The 21,413-nt window shown below is 39.7% G+C and overlaps 1 protein-coding gene across 1 annotated transcript in view; it reads left to right on the forward strand.

Annotated features, from left to right (window-relative positions):
* The window catches only part of DPT (dermatopontin), a 47,316-nt gene extending 27,022 nt beyond the window's left edge, over positions 1-20,294 (forward strand). The window contains exons 3-4 of the mRNA XM_007937716.1: positions 15,667-15,774; positions 20,228-20,294. Coding sequence (XP_007935907.1) covers positions 15,667-15,774; positions 20,228-20,294 — 175 coding nt within the window. The remainder of the gene's footprint in view (positions 1-15,666; positions 15,775-20,227) is intronic.
* The last annotated feature ends 1,119 nt before the right edge of the window (positions 20,295-21,413 follow it).

Here is a 21,413-nt window from a genome sequence, read left to right on the forward strand (position 1 = left end):
GGGTTTGAACCACCAGCCTTCTGGTTATCAGTCAAGTGCCTTAGGAACTAACCTACCAGAGCTCATATATATATGTGTGTGTATGTGTGTGTGTGTGTGTGTCTACACACAAACATAAATTATCTGAAAGGATAATCAACAACAAATCAGTACCCAATTAATCTATTTACCACATTAGCAGGATTCTCCCTTAAGCCCCAAAGGAGATAAGGTTTGGGGGTACCCTGAGTGGACAAGTAAAGTGTGTTTTGAAGCAGGAAAGGGAATAAAAGAGAACTCACTGTTTGCAAGTGGCCATCTAAGGTGCAACTGTTGGTCTCTTCTCATCCAAAGCAGAGTGAAGAAAATCAAAGATGTACAGAAACTATTAGTACAAGGCAGACCACATGAACCTCAGCTTCCATGATCCTGAGACCAGAAGAACTATATGGTGCCCAGTGACCCCTGCCAACCACTCTAAAATAGATCAAAATAGAAGTCCTGGACAAAGTGGGAGAAAAATGCAGAACAAAACTCAAAATAATAATAATTAAAAAAAAGACTAGGCTTACTGGTCTAGTAGAGAAAAGTTGGAACCCCCAAGACTGTGGCCCTTAGTTTCTCCAAGCTTGGAACTGATATCACCCCTGTGGTTCCACTTCAGCCAAACAATAGACAGGCATATGGGGTGAGCAAAAAAAAAAAAAAGAGAGAGAGAGAGAAATCACCCTACTTGAGCTGTTGTGAGAACAACAGGCAGCGTAGAGGCAGCTAAATGACAGATATGGATAATCTGCATCCCTGCCATTCATAGATTGCTGTGTTATGCCACGTAATGCACTGTGTTTTAACTACCTGTGCACATTCCCTCTCCCCACTTGAGGATAGAGGCTTATTGATCATTATGTCCCCAGTGCCTAGCACAGTGCTTGGGACATAGTGAATGATTGATAACTATTGAGTGAATGGTTGGATAAATGATTCTGGAAGGAGCCCAGAAAATGACTAATTGGTCCAGGAAAATATAATTTCCTTACTTATAAAGTTTTCTTTAGTTTCCACTCACCATGTCTCCTGTGTCCTAGAATGTAAACTCTGTATAAGCAGAGATCTCAATATGGATGTATCCCAAGCCACTTAAATTATGCCAGGTGTATGTACTATGGTAGACACTAAGTAACACTTGTGGAATGAATGAATGGATGACTTCAGCCTGCTCCCTAGTTGTATCATTAGGATTAAATGAGATAATAATATATGCCTGGCACTTAAACTTTGGAGCACATTGACTAACATCACACAGAGCTGAACGATCTTTGGTCAGAGTCCCCTTCACCACCACCACCACCACCACCACCTCTCCAGCTACAGCAGATGCTCAGCTTCCTCATTGACTCACCAGCCCTTTAATCATCAGGCCAACCCAGTAAGACATCAGATAATCCTCAAGGAAGCAGCATATGTAGAGGAGGGAGAAATGTGCCCACTTGGACAGTCTATCAGGATGTGCATGAACCATTATTCCCTGGGCTGAGGAAGAAAGAGCTGGAACAGCTGTATTCTTCATTGCTGTGAAGTCCAGGGTCTCTGCCAAGACAAATGGAAGAGGCTGCTGTGTCTGCTAGCTGCATGGATACTGGCTGGGTGCCTGGCTCCTGGCCAAAGAGAACAAGGTAGGGTATGTACTGAGGTTCCAAGGCTTTTGGTGATAAGGCTGGCAAGATTCTGAAGTTCCAAGGATTTAGGAAAGCTACCAAACAGTAGAGGTACAGGATGGATGGTGGTAAGGGTTGTATGAAGAGAGAAATATCTAAATTTTACAAGAATCCTTATGTTCAATGAATTTCTCTGGTCTGAGTCATTGAATCTTGCTGCTTAAAGTTTGTCTTGTTTATTTGAATTCCAAGACCTGACGAATTCCAAAACCTGACAAATTCCAGGTCACTACCTTGTGTCTCAAAACTCTACTATTTTTCTAATGACTTACATTTGCCAACTAGTGGTTTATTCTGGTCTACTTCTGCTTCCTTTCAAACTCCCTTAGATGCAGCCCATCAATAAAAGTGCTGAAAAATTTAATGAACATGGAGCTATATAAGCAAGAGCACAGTCTTGAGGTTAATGATTGAAAAATAGAGATTTGCAAATTTTCTTAACTTGCCCAAGACATTCCGATCTCCAGTGAGCCCTGGCAAAACCTACTCTTACCCTGATCACTTTGAAGACTAAGGTGCCCCTTATCCAAGCCATACTATTTTCAGTCACCTCATATGCATGTGAAAGCTGGGCAATGGATAAAGAAGATCCAAGAAGAATTGATGCATTGAATTGTGGTGTTGATGAAGAAAATTGAAAATACCAGGGACTGCCAGAAGAACAAACAAATCTGTCTTAGAATAAGAACAACCAGAATGCTCCTTAGAAGCAGAATGATCAGACTTCTTCTCACATACTTTGGTCATGGCCAGACTTCATCTCACATATATGGACAGAACAGATCAATCTCTGAAGAAAGATGGTAAGGTGGAGGGTCAGCAAAAAAGGGAAAGACCCTTGGTGAGATGGATTGACACAGTGGCTACAATGATGGGGCTCAAGCGTAGCAAACATTGTGAGGATAGCACAGGACTGGGACAGTGCTTTGTTCTGTTATATACAGGGTCAGTATGAGTTGGAACTAGCTCAATAGCACCTAGTAACAACCACCCTTGCTGCAATGGCATTCTCCACCCCTTACCCTACAGACATCCTGACATGCCAGTGGTGGTCAGTAGAACTAAAGGGTCAGGGGATAGAAGAGAGGCTTACTCAGAAAGACATGGCAAGTCATTTTGGCTTTTCTTTGGAAGACTATTTCAGATTGCATGGTGTTAGAGCTGAAAACATGAGGACATATGTTGTTCAGTGGCAGAGTTCTCTCTTTTCATGCAAGAAACTGAGTATGACTCCTGGACAGAACACTTCATGCACAGCCCCCATCCATCTGTCAGTGGAAGCTTGCATGTTGCCATGATGCTGAACAGATTTCAGCAATGCTTCCAGACTGAGATGGACTATGAAGAAAGACCTGTGATTTACTTCTGAAAATTAGCCAGTGAAAACTTTATGGATCAGAACAGTTCAATCTACAACTGATCATGGGGATGGAACAGGATGGGCAGTATTTTGTTCAATCATGCATGGGGTCATCTTGAGTCGAGGGCCTACTTGAAGGCAGCTAGCAACAATAACAGAGCTGAAAGTTACAATATTGTCAAAGGCAGTGGTACTTTTTCACAGGGAAACTTTGAGAAGCAGCAGAATGAGCTCACAGCATGTACCACGGTAATCAGTGAGTCACCATCCCACTGGTATGTCTAGACATTTTTGTGGCATCTTTAAATTGCCTGAGTCATGCCATGTCTTTCTAGATTGAATGAAACCTCTAGAGCATAAATTAGGTTTTATTTCTTTAGTCCCAGCATATTACCTGGCACAAAGTAGGTTCTTAAAAGATGTGTTGCATGAGTACCTGAGTGCTGCAGATTGTTCCCTGGAAACAGTAACAATGCTAAAACCTGGCATTAGTATGATGATGCTGTCTAGTTGATAAAGACTTCCTTCACACGCATTATTTTATTTGATCCTTTTAAACAAACCTTTTTAAAATGTTAAGAGCAAAGATGTCACTTTGAAGACTAAGGTGAGCCTAAACTAAGCCATGGTATTTTCAATCATTTCAAATGCATGTGAAAGCTGGACAGTGAATAAGGAAGACTGAAGAGTTGATGACTTTGAATTGTGGTGTTGGTGAAGAATACTGAAAATACTGTGGACTGCCAGAAGAACAAACAAATCTGTCCTGGATGAAGTGCAACCAGAATGCTTCTTAGAAGCAAGAATGGTCACACTTTGTCTCATCTACTTTGGTCATGTTATCAGAGGGACCAGTCTCTGGAGAAGGATATCATGCTTGGTAAAGTAGAGGATTAGTGAAAAAGGGGAAGACCCTAAATGAGATGGATTGGCACAGTGGTTGCAACGATGGGCTCAAGCATAACAAGGATTGTGAGGTTGGTGCAGGACTGGGCAGTGTTTCGTTCTATTATACACAGGGTTGCATTGAATCAGAGCTGACTAGATGGCACCTAACAACATGGATGGGAACTATTTTTCCATACCTTCCCACAGTGAATATTGCTGATGACAGTCCTATTTGAAACCTTCGCTTACATCACTTTGTTTTTGTTATTATTAATTGCTATCAAATAAATTCTACCTCATGGGAACCTCATGTGTGCAGAGTAGAACTGTGCCCCATAGGATTTTCAAGAGTGAGATTTTGGAAGCAGATTTCCAGGCCTTCTTCCAAGGTCCCTCTGGGTAGGTTTTAATTACCAAGCTTTTGCACCACCCAGGGACTCCTTACATAATTTTAAGTAGCCTGAATTACCTCCCAAAGAACTAGACACATGTAGGTGAGGACAACCTTTTTCCCTTCTCTCTTTGAAAGCCATTCTACAACACTAAGCCTGATGCTGTTTTGAACTAAGTTAGTTTCTAATGTCTCTGCACTTGCAAACATTTCAGGATTTAGAAATGTTACCACTCTATGTAGGAAAAGAAAAACAAATCACCCAACTATCTCCCAAAGGAGTGAGGAATTTATTTGTTTAGCAGGAACCAATGTGTTGCTCTCATTTCAGTCTGTGCAATTTCTTCTTAAGTATCATACCATCACTGAACTCTGGCAAAAAAACTGGATTCCTGATAGATGTGGATATGCTGTTATAAAAGGGTCCCCACTGGATTGGATAAGTGTGTAAATTTTACATGTACTTATTTACATAGAGAGAATTCAAATGCTTAGTCCAATGGTCTGCAAACCACAAACACATGTCACAGAAGTAGCCACAACCCTTCAGAGACCATTTGCAATGATTCCTCATTGTCCAAACAACTCCAGCTGCTGCTGCCACATAGCAGACTGTTCCCCATCAGCATGCTGGAGCTGTCCTGGCTGAGACCGCATGTTCCAGGAACTAAAGGTTTTGAATGGAGTAACTATTTCCTTTTCCAGATAGTTCTTTTCCAGATTCACGACTTTTTATTAAGTTAATCGGATATTACTTTTTGGCTGGAAAACAAAGCCCTTCTTCCGAATCAGCTTAAGTGACTTTTATGCTTTCTTTCCATGGTGAGGTCCTCTGACTCTCAGACTAAGCGTTTGCTCTCCTCTCCTTTGTGCTCACTTCAAGCCAGAGGGTGCTTATTTATTTATTTCTTTATTTTCTTAATTCTTACATAGCTCTAGTTAACAGCAACAAAAAAATTAATTAATCAGAGCGTGCTGCTTCTCACTCCCACCCCAAAGCACTCCATCAAAGGCCAGCCGGTATCTCCTACCCTTATTATTCAGATTTTAAGACAAGATGGAGAGTGATTGCATGTCCACCCTCATTTCCTGTGAAGTCCTGGCAGGCACACGAATGACTCACAGGCCCTTCAGTGTGATGTCCAGCATCCCAACTCTACTGAGATGGCCTGCTGTAGTACCTCTCCCAAAGGCCTGGGGAGAAGGGCAATTTCTACCCTGGCACCTCTGAGCTAGCTAGGAGCTGTTGTTACTGAGATGGAGACATCCGAACCTTGACCAAATAGGATGGATGCTATATTTTAAAGCAGCTTGTTATGGCTTTAGATGTCTCTGTGTCCGAACAGCCATTTCCATGCATTTCATGACACACAAAGCACTCATTCTGCAGACAGTAGCCCCTCTGAGCTTGAGCAAAATCAATCAATCCCTTTTGTCTGTTTGAGTGGCTGTCACAATTACTGTGCTATATTTATAATTTAGACATAGATTTGCTGCCCACCTGGGTGTGATGCTTCACTTCTTATGTTCAAACTTCAAAAGCAGAAATTTCAGAAATGTGGCTGGTATGTATTGAGTAACCCAAGACCAGCAATGTAAACTGCAACTTAAAGCACAGTAAATATTTCAATTATAGACCAAATCTATTGCTTCATTCTATTTGGTCTTCTCCCCTCTATTAGGTTCTAGAGGCAATCATTCATTCCTCCATTCATCAGTTTATTTATTCAGTTAGTCAGCATATGTGAACTGATATAAAATAAGTACAATTCATGACATTTTTTGGAGTTCCTGGTAATGATGCTAATGCTGTCAATAATAACAATTTTTATTAATCACCTATTTTGTGCCAATTGCTGTGCTTTGTGCTTCACATGCATTAGATCATTTAGTCCTCATACTAAAATTATGATACTGTTACACAGGGAACTGAGGCCCAGAAGTTGTGACTTGTGCAGAGTTCCAAGCTTGATTGGGACAGGTCTTTCTGCCTTGAAATTCCAAGCTTTTTGCACAGTGTGGAACCTCAATGTAGGAAATAGGACACATACAGGTTATGCATTCAATAATAGTATAATAGGTATCTGGTAGTAGAAACAGAGAGGAAGTGGCTATTTCAGTTGGAGGGAAATGTTGTAGGTGGAACTGCGTCAATATGCAGGCCCAGGGTGATCGTGGTATAACGTGGCTGATGAAGGCCAACATGAGTCAAAACAAATGTGCTTGCTGATGATCCTGGCCCTAGACAGTGAGCTAGAAACTTAGCTCTTAAGAAGATATGTGGACAATTTAAGGTAGAAATACCCCTGGAAGTATGTTGTGATACATATTTGGACCATCAAGATGTAAACACTCAAAATGCCACAAGAGAAGACATATGAGCACTCAGCACCACTCCTTGCACCCCCAGAATTCAGGATTTCTGCAGAGGAGGGAGCTGCTGGCCATCCAGTCCCCATTAGGCTGTTTCCTCAGCTCTTTGGAAAGGAAGCCAGGATAGCTATTACTATGTGGATGTCCTCCTTTATACATAACTGCATTTAGGTTTTATTCTTCCTGTCTTTGCAAAAATAATTAAAATGGAATTTGATGCAGCACCTATTGAGGAAATCATGTCATAGACAAAGTATTCTTTGCTGAAATATTCTCATTCCTTATAGTTTACCAGGAAAAACATCATGCAAGAGGGTTGGTTATAAACATGCTCTCTTTTTTTTAAAAAACTTCTCAATGATTTGACTGTCAGAAAGGGACCTGCTGTATTTACCTAGGTATAGAATGTAGGCCTATGTTACCACATCAGTTCTACAAATGTTGAGTTTCTCCTCCATGCCCACTACTAATCCAGATCATAAAACCCAAAGAACTAGTTATGTCAGGTCAATTCCAACTGCTGGTAACCCCATGTTTGTCAGAGTAGAACTGTGATCCATAGGGTTCTCAGTGGCAGACCTTGTGGAAAACAGGCAGACTTTTGTTCTGAGGTGCCTCTGTGTGGACTTGAACAACCAGCCTTTCAGTCAGCAGTCAAGCACATTAGCTGTTTTCAGCACTCAGAGACATCCATCCAGGTCATAAAAGGTATATATGATGCAAAAAAAAAAGCTCAACATATTGGTCATCATCATGAAAGAAGTTGTTAGACATATCCAATTTTTCTTAACTAAAATGCTAAATATGTCATGCTGACAAATAATACAATGTTTGAATATGATATTTAAAATAAAGTGCTAATGGGGTAGTAAAGACAATAAGAGCAAAACAGAATTAAAGATGATATCAACCAGAAGCAGCTTTTCAAAATGTTATTTCAATTTGAGTTGAGCTCTTAATAATGAGTGAGAAAATATTCTCATTTTATTTTATTTTTTTTAAAGCTCAGGTAGTCCATTCTAGTTTGTATAAATGCTAAGTTTTTCTTCCAGGAGCACATACCAGGGAGTTTATGGTATGTTCTTCTCTGGTGCCTAAAGTAGATTAAGTAGATTAAGGTTGAGGATGTGACACTTGCTCACTTGAAACATGAAAACTCCCTCCCAGAGACAAGGTCCAGTTGTGCGCATCAGTAGAGGCACACACCCTACAACATAAAGCCTCCGTGATGGCTCCCTATAGCCCACTTGTTCTCATTGTTGGCAAGAGTTCCTAGGTGGTGCAAACAGTTAACATGCTTGGCTGCTAACTGTAAAGTTGGAGGTTCAAGTTCACCCAGACATGTCTCAGAAGAAAGCCCTAGCAATTGACTTCCAAAAATTCAGCCAGTGAAAACTCTATGGAGCACAGTTCTACTCTGATTCACATGGGATCATCATGAGTCAGAATCAACTCAATGACAGCTAGTTTAATTGCCAACACATCAATAGATGTAACAGATCCTGGAGCTATGCAATTTGGCTTTTGGTGCAACCGCGTAGTGATCAATAGGGCCTAGTAAGAATGAGTTCTTACAAAATCTTAAACTGAATCACTTTCTGTTGAGGAATATATTAAAATATCTTTTCCTCTAATGATAGAAAGCCTAATCAGTTCTCAAGTGAACCTCTGGCAATGACTAAAATTGGACTCCTCATGTAACTAAACTGTATCTCTACTCCCTTTTTAAAATGGATGTGATAGAATATGTCTGGGTCTAGCTGTCTTACTCACATAGCAATGGAGCTAATACATGCATCAGCAATTCAGTCTGTGAGGTTATATTAGTCATCAAATATTTATTGGGAATCTAGTTGGATCTGTTGATGATTTCTGTGTTTTAAGAATCCTAGGTAAGAAGATCCTATATCAATTTCTTAAAATTATTTAATTTGAATGGGTCTTTGTGATAGTTGGGGCTGTGTGTCAACTTGGCTGGACCATGACTCTGATGGTTGAGCAGTTATGATGTGGTTATTCCCATGATGACCTTGGATGTATGTTTTGAGCAGCCAATCCATTGAAAGGGAGTTTCCCCAGGGGTGTGGCCTGCTTCCAATATAAATATATGGACATCCTGGGAAAAGGAGAGGCTCTCTTCTGTGGATCTGGATCCTGCTGTGCTCCCTACAACTGTCCATGAGTGAACAATCTGCCCTTGGCCTGGTGATCTTGGATATGTCATCTGTTGGAGTCAACAGCCAGCATACTGCCTGTCAACCTTGAGCTTGTCAGCTCCTGCAGCTGCGTGAGTTGGGAAAAGCTTCCAGTTTGATGTCTAATCCAGGAACTTGAAACTTGCCAGCTTCTATAAGTGCATGAGCCATTTTCCTAAGATAAATTTCTCTCTCTATATATATATAAGCTTTACTGGTTTTGTTTCTCTAGAGAACCCAGCCTAACACAGTCTTCTTCAGCTTATAACGAAGACATTACTTAAATTTGTTCCATCTTCTTCAACCTCATTTAACCAAAGAAGTTGTACCAGTGTTCTATGCTATCTTTCTCACTTAGTTTTGGAATAACTGCCTATCTGTTGGTCTATCTATCTTGCCTGCAAAAGGCAGAAAAAGTATTATGGTGTGAGAAATTTTACCAATAGCCACTCATCCAAAAGTGAAAAGAGGAATGAACACACATACACACACACACACACACACACACAGAGAGTATAGGTTTTTTTTTTTTTTTTTTTAAAGAAGTAAATAAGGCTCAGGATGAAAAAGCTTAAATAATAGATTCATTTGAATAAACTGAATAAAGGCACCTTCCTGACCTGCCCTTCCCTTCACCTTGCCAAGCTGAAACTTTGCTTGACTGTTTTAATTGGTCTAGGAATGTGTGGCAGTGTTCAGTATGAAGTATGTTTTTCCAAAAATCTGCCTGAAGTGGCCTAGTAATTCACAAGGAGGCTAAAACCAAACCCAAACCAAACTCACTGCCAGTGAGTCGATTCAACTCATAGGAACCCCTCCTTGGATTTCTGAGATGGTATCTCTATAGAAGTACACTGCCCAGTCTTCCTTCTGAGGAGTGGCTGGTAGGTTTGATCCTCCAGCCTCCTGGTTAGCAGTCAAATGCCTTAGGCACTACACCACCAGAGCTCCTCCAAGGAGGGTGGACCCACAATAAAACCTCCAGCACTGGCACTCAGGAAGGCCAGGGCCACAGAATATTGAATCTTGATTACTCTGCTCTCTTGTTGTCTCTGTGATTCCTACACCCTTATTTCACTATCTTGTTCTGAAAATTTAAATTCTGTCCTGACTGAAAACTGAGGAATTCTGTTCTACTGGGAGCTTTCATGCATTGTGATTTTTTTTTTTTTTAATTTATTTGTCATGTCATCAAGTTCTCAATGAAGACACATCTCTCTGGTTCTAAGATACAGATTCCTGGGCCTAGACCATATTGGACAGCAGTTCCTGCTAAGGATTTTTTTGGAGGTGGAGTGGGGTAAGGAGGCATCACTTCCTACCAATGGGTGAGGCCATTTCTGTCCATGAATTTATAGTTTCAAAAAGTAAAGGTCATTTCTGTCAATATCCAACGTCCTCCTCCATCCCACTGTCCTAGAACAACCTCACTGAGTCCGCTTGAAGTAAGAGCCAAAAATGTTTATTGAAGGATACGGACAGTCTGGACTGGGAAGACATCTAAATTTACAGAACGAATATGGCCTGTCTGCTGGACAATGAGGAAGAAAACATTTTTGTACAGGTGAAGCAGGAACTAAAATTTATAAAACCCTAATTGGTTGAAACACAATCAGGGGAGTCAAAGGCAAGATATCTAAAAGTGGAGATTTAGCAGACATAGGTGGATACCACATAAATGGGGTTACATAATTCATTAAGGGTACCATGCTTTTCAGGTTATTATAGGATAGTATTACAGTTTAATAGCAGAACAGCTTTTTTTCTGGTAACCAACTATTAAAAATTCTTTCTCAATCATGTCTGCTTTGGGGGGTCAACTGTAAAGATTTATCAATAATGTACATCAAGACCCTTCCAGCATAAACTATCACATCTTGCATCTGTTTGACCATAGACGAAAGAGCCTCTGGGAACACACTGTGATATCCTGCACCTGCCAGACCTCAGAGGAGAAGTATATCTCTTTTAGGGTATCTGGTTAGGTCAACATCAATGTTACAGGAACTTTTGTAAGAAAAGACAATGTTTAGATTCAACACGGACTCTAGACTCGTGTCAAGACTTTAAACCAGAAGCAATCAGCCCTAGGGCATGATGGATGAACCTCAAGACAAGAAGAACTAGATGGTGCCCTGCTACCAATGCCAAACACTCAGGAAAGGATCAAAACTGGAGATTCAGGATAGAGTGGAGGGAAAATGTAGAACAAAATCCAAAAACACAATAATGACCAGAATTACTGGTCGGATGAAGTCTGGTGAGACCCCCAATACTGTGGCCCTGGGATATATTTTGGGCCTAGAATAAAACTCACTCCCAGGGGCTGGCTCTCAGCCCAGTAGTAAACAAAATGTACATGCAGACCACTCAACACAGGGTTACATGCCCACATACTCTATGGAAGTGCAACTCTTGGAGCAATCAACCATGGGGCACCAAAGGTGAAACATTCTCCTTGAGGAAATGCAGGACACACAGGAGTGCATAACTATGGGGGGGGGGCACAGTTACTGGGCAGGGAGGGGAGGAGACTGGGTTAGGGCTGGGGATGGTAAATGGGGAGTGAAACTAAGTGTACATGAAATGTTGAATGTAAAACAAACTCTGTTCTGTAAACTTGCACCTAAAGTACAATGAAAAAAAGAAAGAAAGAAAGAAAGAAGGCAAATGTAAGGAAATAGAAATTGAATTTCAGTGATTCTAGAGGTTCAGGTTGCAGACACATTTATTTAAACCTCCTACAGCCTACTCCAATGTTTTGCACATTTACCATGCCATGGAAAATGTACTTTCTAAATTCTGCAGTCTGCCATAGTGTTAAATCCATAGATTTTCAGCTGTAATCCTACCTCTGATCTTTTTCAAGTACCTAACATCTACACATCACTTTTTCTTTCTTAAACCACTTTGTTTCTCTGGGTTCTGAAGCAACACACTCATTTATTTTTATTTATTCTTTATTTTTGTTGTTAATTTTTTTTGTTGTTTTTATTGTTTTTTTGTTGTTCCATTGGCAGATCTATTTCAGCTTCTTTTCTAGTTACTTCTCATGCAAGCAACCTTAAATGTTCCATTTCTCCAGGACATAACATAAATCATTATCTTTTCTCCAACTAGTCACTTTTCCTGGATTACCATACTCATTTTTATAGGATACCACTTTATTAAAAAAAAAAAAAAAAAAGACTTTAAACCAGAGTTAAGACTCCACTTTCAGACTGCTATTTATACACAGCCAGTGCCTCTGATTTTAGACTCTCATGCACCACAGAATCCAGAGTTCTGTAAAATAGTCTAAACTTGATCTCATGGTTTTATAGCAAAAATAAAACAAATCAATAGCCAAAAATAAAATAAACAAAACAAACAGTTGGCTGGGACCAAGGTGGAAATGCATGGACAAGCATGCACCATACCTTCTCCAGAATGGTCTAGAAATATTCTAATAATGTAATGAGTAACAGTCTCCCACAGAGATGCTTCCCAGCAGAACTGTCCACCTGGGCAAGGGCTTGTGTGTGGTCACTGTTATTGGACCAAACGCAGGTCCCTGCCCGGTGTGCAGTCAGGCCAAAATAGTTTACACATAGAGTGATTAAGAGGAGAGAAAATTATTTATTGCAAAGTGGCAATGCAAGGAGTAGGGGTGTCCTTGCACCCAGATGTGACTCCCCAGATGCCATCCTAATACAGTTTTTATAGGTTTCAGAAGGGGGGGTTATGCATATTCACAAAAACTTGAGGAATTTGGGATGGGAAATGGTTGATGATTGTGCCTGGAGGCGGATGAGTAACACCAGCTTCCTGTCATCAGCTGATCCCGACTTAGGCAGAGGAAAGAGTGTCCATTCCCATTAACTTTTGTTCCTTTCTGCCCTACTGTGCATGTCGGTCAGAGGGCTAGAGTTAATTTAGAAGCTGTTTTCTAAGACACTTTTAGCACATCTATCACCTGCAGGAAAGAATGTTTTCCTTCCATTCAGTTCTTTAAGGAACTGAATATTCATCTGCCTGAGGTGGAGAAATAGTTGAGGGTAATTTAGTTTACTTTATCTATTCCCATTGGGGTTTTATCTAATTATCTGCCTTAACCAGAATGGGGGAAATAGTTGGGGGTAATTTAGTTTACTTATCTATTCCCATCCTGGGTCTTATCTAATTATCTGCCTTAACCAGGGTGGAGGAAATAGTTTTTACTTCACTCGATTTCATCATGACCAAAAATGAAGCAATAGAGAATGCCAGTGAAGAAGAGCATTGGATAACTTTTTCCTTCAGTGAAGTTTAAAATTCCCTGATGTTTTAACAAATTCAATTCCTTCCCACCCTATTTTAAATGTATTTAACTATCAAGGTATGAGAGTATATCAGAGGGGTAAAGAAAACTTACAAAATAAAAATCTAGCCTGATTACTTCCAAATAGGTTTAGTGAATGCATTTAGCCTAAAGCAGCATTGTCCTGTGTAGATGCTATCTTAGCAGAAATAGAAATATCTGGTGCTTAGCATTTTTATACTGTCTCAAAAATTGCTTAAAAAGTTCTGGAAAACATTTTGCATTTTCTGAAGGAAAACATACCCAGCTCAATCTCTTGTAATCTTATTTACATGATTCGTGTTCTCAACAAATCCCTATTTCTTCTCTGGGTAAATGGATCACAAAAAAAAAATGAGAACCCAAATAAGGTCCTTCCAGGTCCATTTATGAGACATTTAACTGACTTTTTTCGTTAGAACAAGGAAGTCCTGGTTTTTGGTCTTTTTAGAAGCACAAATGTGTTTTTCATCCCTTCATGACCATAAGCAAAAACACATGCAACTCACTCTGGGTTGGGATAACATAATTATATCTTAAGAAGAGAAAAGGCAGAGAATAAAGGATATATGTATATGTATATGTATATATATATGTGTGTATATATATATATATATATTAATAAAAACTGACTGGCATAAACTTGGATTCAACTCACAGCAACCCTCCTTGGGTTTCCGAAGTATCACTGAGTGGCTGGTGGGTTTGAACTGTCAGCCTTCTGGTTAGCAGTCAAATGTCTTAGGCACTATGTCGTCAGAGCTCCCACTGCATGATATGGAGGAAGAAACATTTATTAATCAAGAGAGTAGACTTTTAGTCTGGGCTCCAGCTAACTCCAGGTTATCTTGTGCTGACCTTTGATCTGGAAGAAATCTTCCTTGGAACGCTTACAGTTTAAAAATCTATCTTTCAATATCTTGTGACAATATTTACAATAAAAGAAAGATCTAGGAGAAAATCTTTCTGTTATCAATACACAATGCCCTGGTAAAGCCAAATCAGATAAATTACATTCATGTAAGTAGTTGTTTTCCAAACAGCCTGAGGAAACAGATCAAAACTTTGGAGAATCCATTTGTTCCTCAAAAGTACTATTTTGATTCTTAAGATCTCCAGTACTAAAGCCCTTATTAAAACCATGAAATTTTGAACCTGCTTTACTCAAGATGGATCATTGTGGACTTACTCATTGATAAACCCTGAATTGAATAAATCTTGGGGAAGAAAAAAAGAAAAGGAGGAGTAGACGGAAGAAACAGAGTAGCTCCTAATGTTTCAATATCTACTATGTACCAGTATGTTATGCATATTCCTATTAATCCCAACAACAAACAAATAATGTCTTAGGCTGGATTCTCTATAGGAGTGAAACCAAAGAAGCATATATACAAATATATAGAGTTTTTTTTTATTTTATTTTATTGTGATTTGGGTGAAAATTTACAGAGCAAATTCTTCTTGTATACAGCAGTTCACATTCACTTTGTCTCATGACATTGACTGTAATCTCCCACAATGCAACAGCTCTCTTCCCACTTTCTCCCCATAGCCACCTCCTCCCTGTGTCTGTAGAGAGATTTGTTTCAGGGAATTTACTCCTGTAATTGTGGAGGCAAAGTCCCAAATCTATGGGTCAGGCAGCAGGCTGAAGGCTTCTCTAGACTCAAATGTAGAAAGGGCTGAGGAATCAAAAATCTGCTGATTATTCAGCATGCTGCTGGCTCACAGAGTTGTGGGAGCTGGCAAATCCAGAATCTTCTATAGATCATTAAATTGAGATTAAGTGACTCTCTAAAGACCATTGATTTAGTCAACAAATACCATGTACCAAGAACTGTCTTAGGTGTCAAAGAAACAATGATGAACAAGGAAAATACCTACCCTTATGGAACTTATATTTTAGTTAAATATTCTTCAAACACTTTTTGATCATGACTTGCAGTAAGAAATACCTTTTAAACTATCACATAATATAGATATTACATAGACATATGCATATATGTGAAACAGTTTACACATACACACATGAACTTAACCTTATTACATAAATGCTTTCTGATATTTTTAAGTTTTTTTTTCTTTTTTTTAAGCTTGTCATAATGAATTAAATTGATTTCATGACAACTGGTGGGTCATAATTCACAGTTTGAAAATAAAATCCTATTAACTTCAATGGAATTAGACTGATATTGATATTAACATTTCCTTAAGGCCTGTGGATTGATCTACATATTTTTCAGTGTATAGATTAATGGCAAGGAAAAGGAAGATGAGAAATGAGAAGATAGCTGTCTGTCTTTTCACAGCCTGGAATTGTATGGTGGTAGCCATACAACCCCAATTCAAATCTCCCAAGATGTTCAAACATTATCTCTTCTACATTGCACATTTCCAGCTTGCTTCCAGCAGTCATAGCATGTTTTATCTTTGTTCTTTCCACATAGGCTAACAACAGAGTATCCAGGACACTATGGTGAGGAGATGGACATGGTTTCCTATAATTACGATTATTATATGCGAGGAGCAACGACTACTTTCTCTGCAGTAGAAAGGTATGCCTTTCTCATAAGCAAGGGGTTAAAGGGTCTAGGGACTAACTCTATGTATGGATTGTTCTTCAGGAATTTTGATCTCAGGTTTTCCCTGTTTTATTTTCCTATTTGGTCTGGAACTAACTCAGGGTTTAGCTGAACAATGGGAGGCAATGGGGAGTGAGCTGTTCTTATGAGCCCACCTCGTGGATCTGCTCACCCATGGACATGAAATTGGACTCCAGGCTTGCTCCAGACTAGAGAATCCTAAACGTGGTGTCCCATCATGTTCTAAGCTTTTCCCCTCACTCAGTTCCAAGAGCACTTTGTCCTTAGGAAGAGAAGAAAAAATGGTTGGAGCATACCCACTGTCAGACAGAACTCTCCCTCTGTTTGACTCCTACTTTGGGTTGTAGAAAAGGAGAGAGAAAAGAAGGTGAGGAGGTTGGGGAGAAGAAACAGACAAAACCTACTAACCACACTTAGGAATGAAAGAAGAGAATTTAAATAATCTAAAGAAAAAACAGTATGAACTTTTTTCCTTTCTTTCCCTCACAAGCAGCTCCCAACTCTACCTCGAGTACATATAGATAAAACAGTAAAAGAAAACAAGACCATTTCTACCTATTGGTATACAGAGAGGCAAGGATAAATATAAGTGTTAAAAGGTTGGCATGGACTACTTTTAGTCAGGTGATAATCACTTTACACAACAAATGAATTCTTGAAGAGTTACAGACAAATGTTTCACCAACAAAATAAGATTTGTATAACTCATTAAATAATGAAATATGATAAATTTGTGTGCACCTGATCATTTGTGTATATTCATATTTTCAAATGAAATAAAATCTTACTCGACTGAAGTTTACTTAATATGGCACAGAATTTAAAAAAAAAAAAAGTAGCTCTGGAAATGCATAAAACATGTTACAAGCTCCATGAACTAAAATCTAGGTTTCCCCATAGGAGAACTATTTAAGTCTCACACATTATTTATTTTTATTTTCCATACATTTTAAGGGAGCTTTGGTGGTATAGTACCTAAGACATTTGACTGCTAACCAGAAGGCTGGTGGTTCAAACCCACCAGCCACTCCTCAGAAGGAAGATTGGGCAATCTACTTCCCCAAAATATGTATGTATTTACATATGTACTTTTAAAAAATATTTAAAATATTATAACAAAGAAAGAAAGAAATGATACAAGAACTTAAAGAACATAGATGGTGCCATTGAGCAGGAGAGTGTAGCCCCAGAGCACCACACAGAATAACATATCATGGTGTTCACTATTTCTAATGACATCTCCAAGCCAAAAAGAAAATGTCTTCTGTATTCTCTGTTAAAGAAAGTCAAAAAAAACCAAAAAAAAAAAAAAAAAAAACTTCGCCACTGTAAACCTTATCAATAGCAGGAAAACACTCTCTAGTATATTATTTGAGAATTTATGAATAGCAGTAAAATATTATCTGATATACCACTGGATGATGAGCCCCTCAGGTTGGGAGACACTCAAAATATGACTGGAGAAGAGCTGCCTCCTCAAAGTAGACTTGACCTTATGATATGAATGGAATATAGCTTTTGGGACCTCCATTTGCTGATGGGTCAATATAGGAAGAAATAGCTGCAGACATTCATTAATGATTAGAACTTGGAATATAAGAAGCAAGAATGTGAGAAAATTGGAAATTGTCAAAATGAAATGGAACACAAAAAGATGCATCTCCTAGGCATGTTGTTATTAGGTGCCATTGAGTCAGATCCAACTCATAGCGACCCCTCCTCGGATTTCCAAGGCAGTAGCACTACAGAAGTAAATTGCCCAACCTTCCTTCCAAGGAGTGGCTGGTGGGTTTGAACTATCAGCCTCCTCGTTAGCAGTCAAATGCCTTAGGCACTATGCCACCAGAGCTCCCATTAAAGAAGGCTGGAAAGAATATATTACAGAAAGAATTCCATCTAAATGATTACAAATATATATATACTTTGGCAGTTAAAACACTTAATCCTAGTTGACTTGAAAGTGTCCAGTTCTATGGATTCCCCAGAATTCTGGAAAACTGAGGTATTGTGTCATTGAGTTTATTTAAAATGAACTATACTCATGCAATTTTGCTGCTGTCACTAACAATCAATTCTGCAGACACTGAGGCATTATCTTGAGAAATATTGTCCGTAGAGGACAAATTCTACAGGGGCTTTCCTTCCATATGCAAAAATCATAGTGGTTTCCTTTTGAAATGGAGTTCCTTAGTCTTGGCACTACTGCCATTTGGGGCCAGATAGCTCTGTGTTGCAGAAATCTGATCTATGCATTGTAAGATGTTACCCAGCCTCCCTGGCCTTACATACTAGATGGCAGAAGCACACTTGCATTGCATTTATGACAGCCAAAATGTTTCCAGACATTGATAAAATTCGCTGGGGTGCAAAATTTCCCCATTATCTTGGAGAGAACCACTATCTTAGAGAGAAACCAGAGATTGAGCCTGGTTGAGTTCCTGAAAAGTCTTTTATAGGACCAAGTCATAAGATCTTATCTATCTGTATTTCTTAGTATCACAGAGACCTGCCTGTAGTAATGAAAGTCTTTTGATAAACACACATGTTATCAATTTGCTAATCTCCATCTAAAACAAGGCAGGAGTTGGGTTGACAACAATTGCAGAAACAATACCAATAAATCATTGGCCACTCAGGCCCCCAAAGACTTCTTCTGGTGACCTTATTCTCAACTATTCTAAACAAATAACTTGCAGCCACTCTTAGAATTACAAGGCCTGCTTTAAGCTAGAAATAACATTTACCTCAGCTACCTCCTACAACCTACCTCCTAGAATAGTGAGGCAGGTACCTCACCTTCCAGTTCAGAGGCAGAATGGAGGCCTTTTCAGTATTAATGCAAAGGACAGACTGAACTGGGAAGAGGCCTTGCAAACTGAAAGAGAAAGAGGAGAATTCTAAGGTTAAGCAATCTCAATGTACCTTGGAAGACTATGCATGTTCAAATATGGAACAATTCTTACATTATGCACTTTATCAGAACTGTGCAAAGGGCAACAGCAATGTCCCCTGGCAGGCTAGGGCTACCTTTTTAAGAAGTCAGTGTGGTATAAGAGGAAGAGCAAGATTTGAGCCCAAAAAACCTGGGTGAGAGAATCTCTAATTGTTACCCAAGTCAGAATCAACTTAATAGCAGCTAACACACAACTTAACATTCATTAATTTAAAGCAAGTCACTTGTCCTCTCTGAACCTGTTTGGTCACCTGTATCATGAATCACTGTGAGGATTAAAAGAGAAAACAGGTGAGGCTTCTAGTACAATGCTGGAGATATTGGAGATACTCAGTAAATAGTTCCTAAAATTATTATTATCGTTGCCATTGTCATTATCAAATGATATAAGGCCAGAGGTAGGCCATGCGGGGAAGGCATTCAATGTATTCTTTGTTAAATGTATAAATAAAGAACATAGACTTGCCCTTAGGAAAAAAACATTCCTAGCAATGTATCCACACCATGTTTTTCAAAACTGAGCAATCCCATCTACTCTCACACTCACCTCTGCCCTCTAAAACAGATATGCAATTCAATTTCTGTTATGCAAAAATGACAGGGAATTTCTTTTTCATGTTAAGAAATATTAGAGCTGTTTCCTCTCACTTTATTAGTCAGTAATAATGTTTTCTGAAGGGAATCACAAACTGACTAACCCAGAACCTCACTCATTGCCATCGCATTTCATTTAAAGCTGTAAATCTTTTCCAAGGTCGCCTCATGTTTTTTCCATGGAGTGGCTGGTGGGTTCAAACCACCAACCTTTTGGTTAGCAGCCAAATAAATGCCTGACCCTCTACACCACCAGAGCCCTTAATACAAAACCTAGCACTTGGTAACTTCTTGGTAAAAGAAAGAATAAATGAGCAAATAGGGGAGAAAAAGAAACAAATAAGAACAGTTGCTGTCCAGTTGATTCTGACACATGGCAACCTCATGTATGTTAAAGTAAAACTGTCTACTGCATATTCAATGGCTGAACTTTTCAAATGTTTGCGCCACCCAGGGAGGCCTATGGAAAAGAACATGCTATAGAATAAAATGGAGACAATATTAAATAAATGCTTCTATTCCAATCTGTTAACCTATATGCCATTGAGATATCATTGGGAGAGAGGAGTGGTGAACCAACCACAAGTTATAAACAGGAATCTTAACACCCAGTAGCCTAGTCATTGTGTTCAAGACACAACCTGAACTGGGTGAGGAGGTATACAGGATTCCTAACCTTGAAAATGATTACCTGTCAGTTCTCTAGAGATTTTACAGAGGTGTCCTCTAAGAACAAAGTAATGTTAGGTGTCCTTTCAATCCCTACATCTTTCAATCCCTAGTTGCTTTTCCCCCAGCAGTGATCTTCCTTCCGTGTCTTTTCTCACTGACATTAGCTCTCTGACTCTCTCTCCACAGGGATCGCCAGTGGAAGTTCATAATGTGCCGGATGACTGACTATGACTGTGAATTTGCAAATGTTTAGACTTGCCACATATCAAACCTGGGTGAAGAGAAAGGGGGCAGGGGACCTGAGGTTGTCCACACATGTTAACATCAGTTGAAACTCCTATAACTCTTTCTGCTGCTCTCTTTCCCTCTCCCTGAGCTGGTAGCTGCAATGCTAGCTTCCTGGGCCTTCCTGACTAGTATTCCACTTATAGTAAAATCCACAATTAAACCATGTTTCTCTTTCAACACATTCCATAGCAACCATTGTATATGATTGACAATGACTTCCTTACACATCACATATCTAGTGTGCATGCTCACAGCCTGGAGAAAAACCTGGCTCCAGGAAGCACCTGTCACAGCCTTACCTTTACTGCTACATGAGCTTCAAGTAGGCCTTATGCTGAGCAGTACCTTTGAAAAGGGTCAGTGTGGTGGGGGACAGGGCCATAGCCTGGAGAGGAATATACTCAAGGTTAACTTAAACCCAGAGTCTTCACCAAGGCAGCTTTCCTGCTTTGACAGGACATAATTCCACTCTTCCCCTCCATGTGAGGCTTACATGCTTAGAAATTCAAGTGCAGAGCTTGTGTTCCAGCAGTGAGGACAATGGAAAGTGAAATGTGGAGGTGGAAGGGTTTAGAAGCAGAGCTGACAGACTATGACCAGAAGAATTTCCTTGATCAGAAAAAGAATCTTCTCATACCCAGTAATGAAAATGTGTGCAGGAACCAGAGGAACCTGTAAGGATCAGTCTTGAGTATGACAGAAAGAAAAAAGAAAAGAGAAGACAGAGAATGGGGCACAGATTGGGAGCTTTGGGAGGTGAGAGTGCTTTGGGAAGAGAATTTGCTTTGTGAAGTAGAAAAGGGGGGTTGAGTCCTTGCTACCTGGAGAAATGCCCAGGACTCCTGAGAAGGCCAGCATATGCCATGTAACTATGAGGAGCTATTGGAAAACTCAACCTGGATTGGTCCCAATGGGCTGGGTGGGGAAGGCTGCCCCAGTGATCCAGATTCCTTCTATGTGTAGCTTAGAGGTGTTCTGGAGAAAAGGTGGCACTACCCAGTGGCATCACTAGGGGGTACGGGGGCAGGGGCGTGTGCAGAGCACACTGGGTGACATTGTCAGAGGAAGTGACACCAAAATGACT

The sequence above is a fragment of the Orycteropus afer genome, unplaced genomic scaffold (assembly GCF_000298275.1).
Source record: "Orycteropus afer afer isolate SDZICR_OR568_19922 unplaced genomic scaffold, OryAfe1.0 scaffold00044, whole genome shotgun sequence".
Classification (NCBI taxonomy): domain Eukaryota; kingdom Metazoa; phylum Chordata; class Mammalia; order Tubulidentata; family Orycteropodidae; genus Orycteropus; species Orycteropus afer.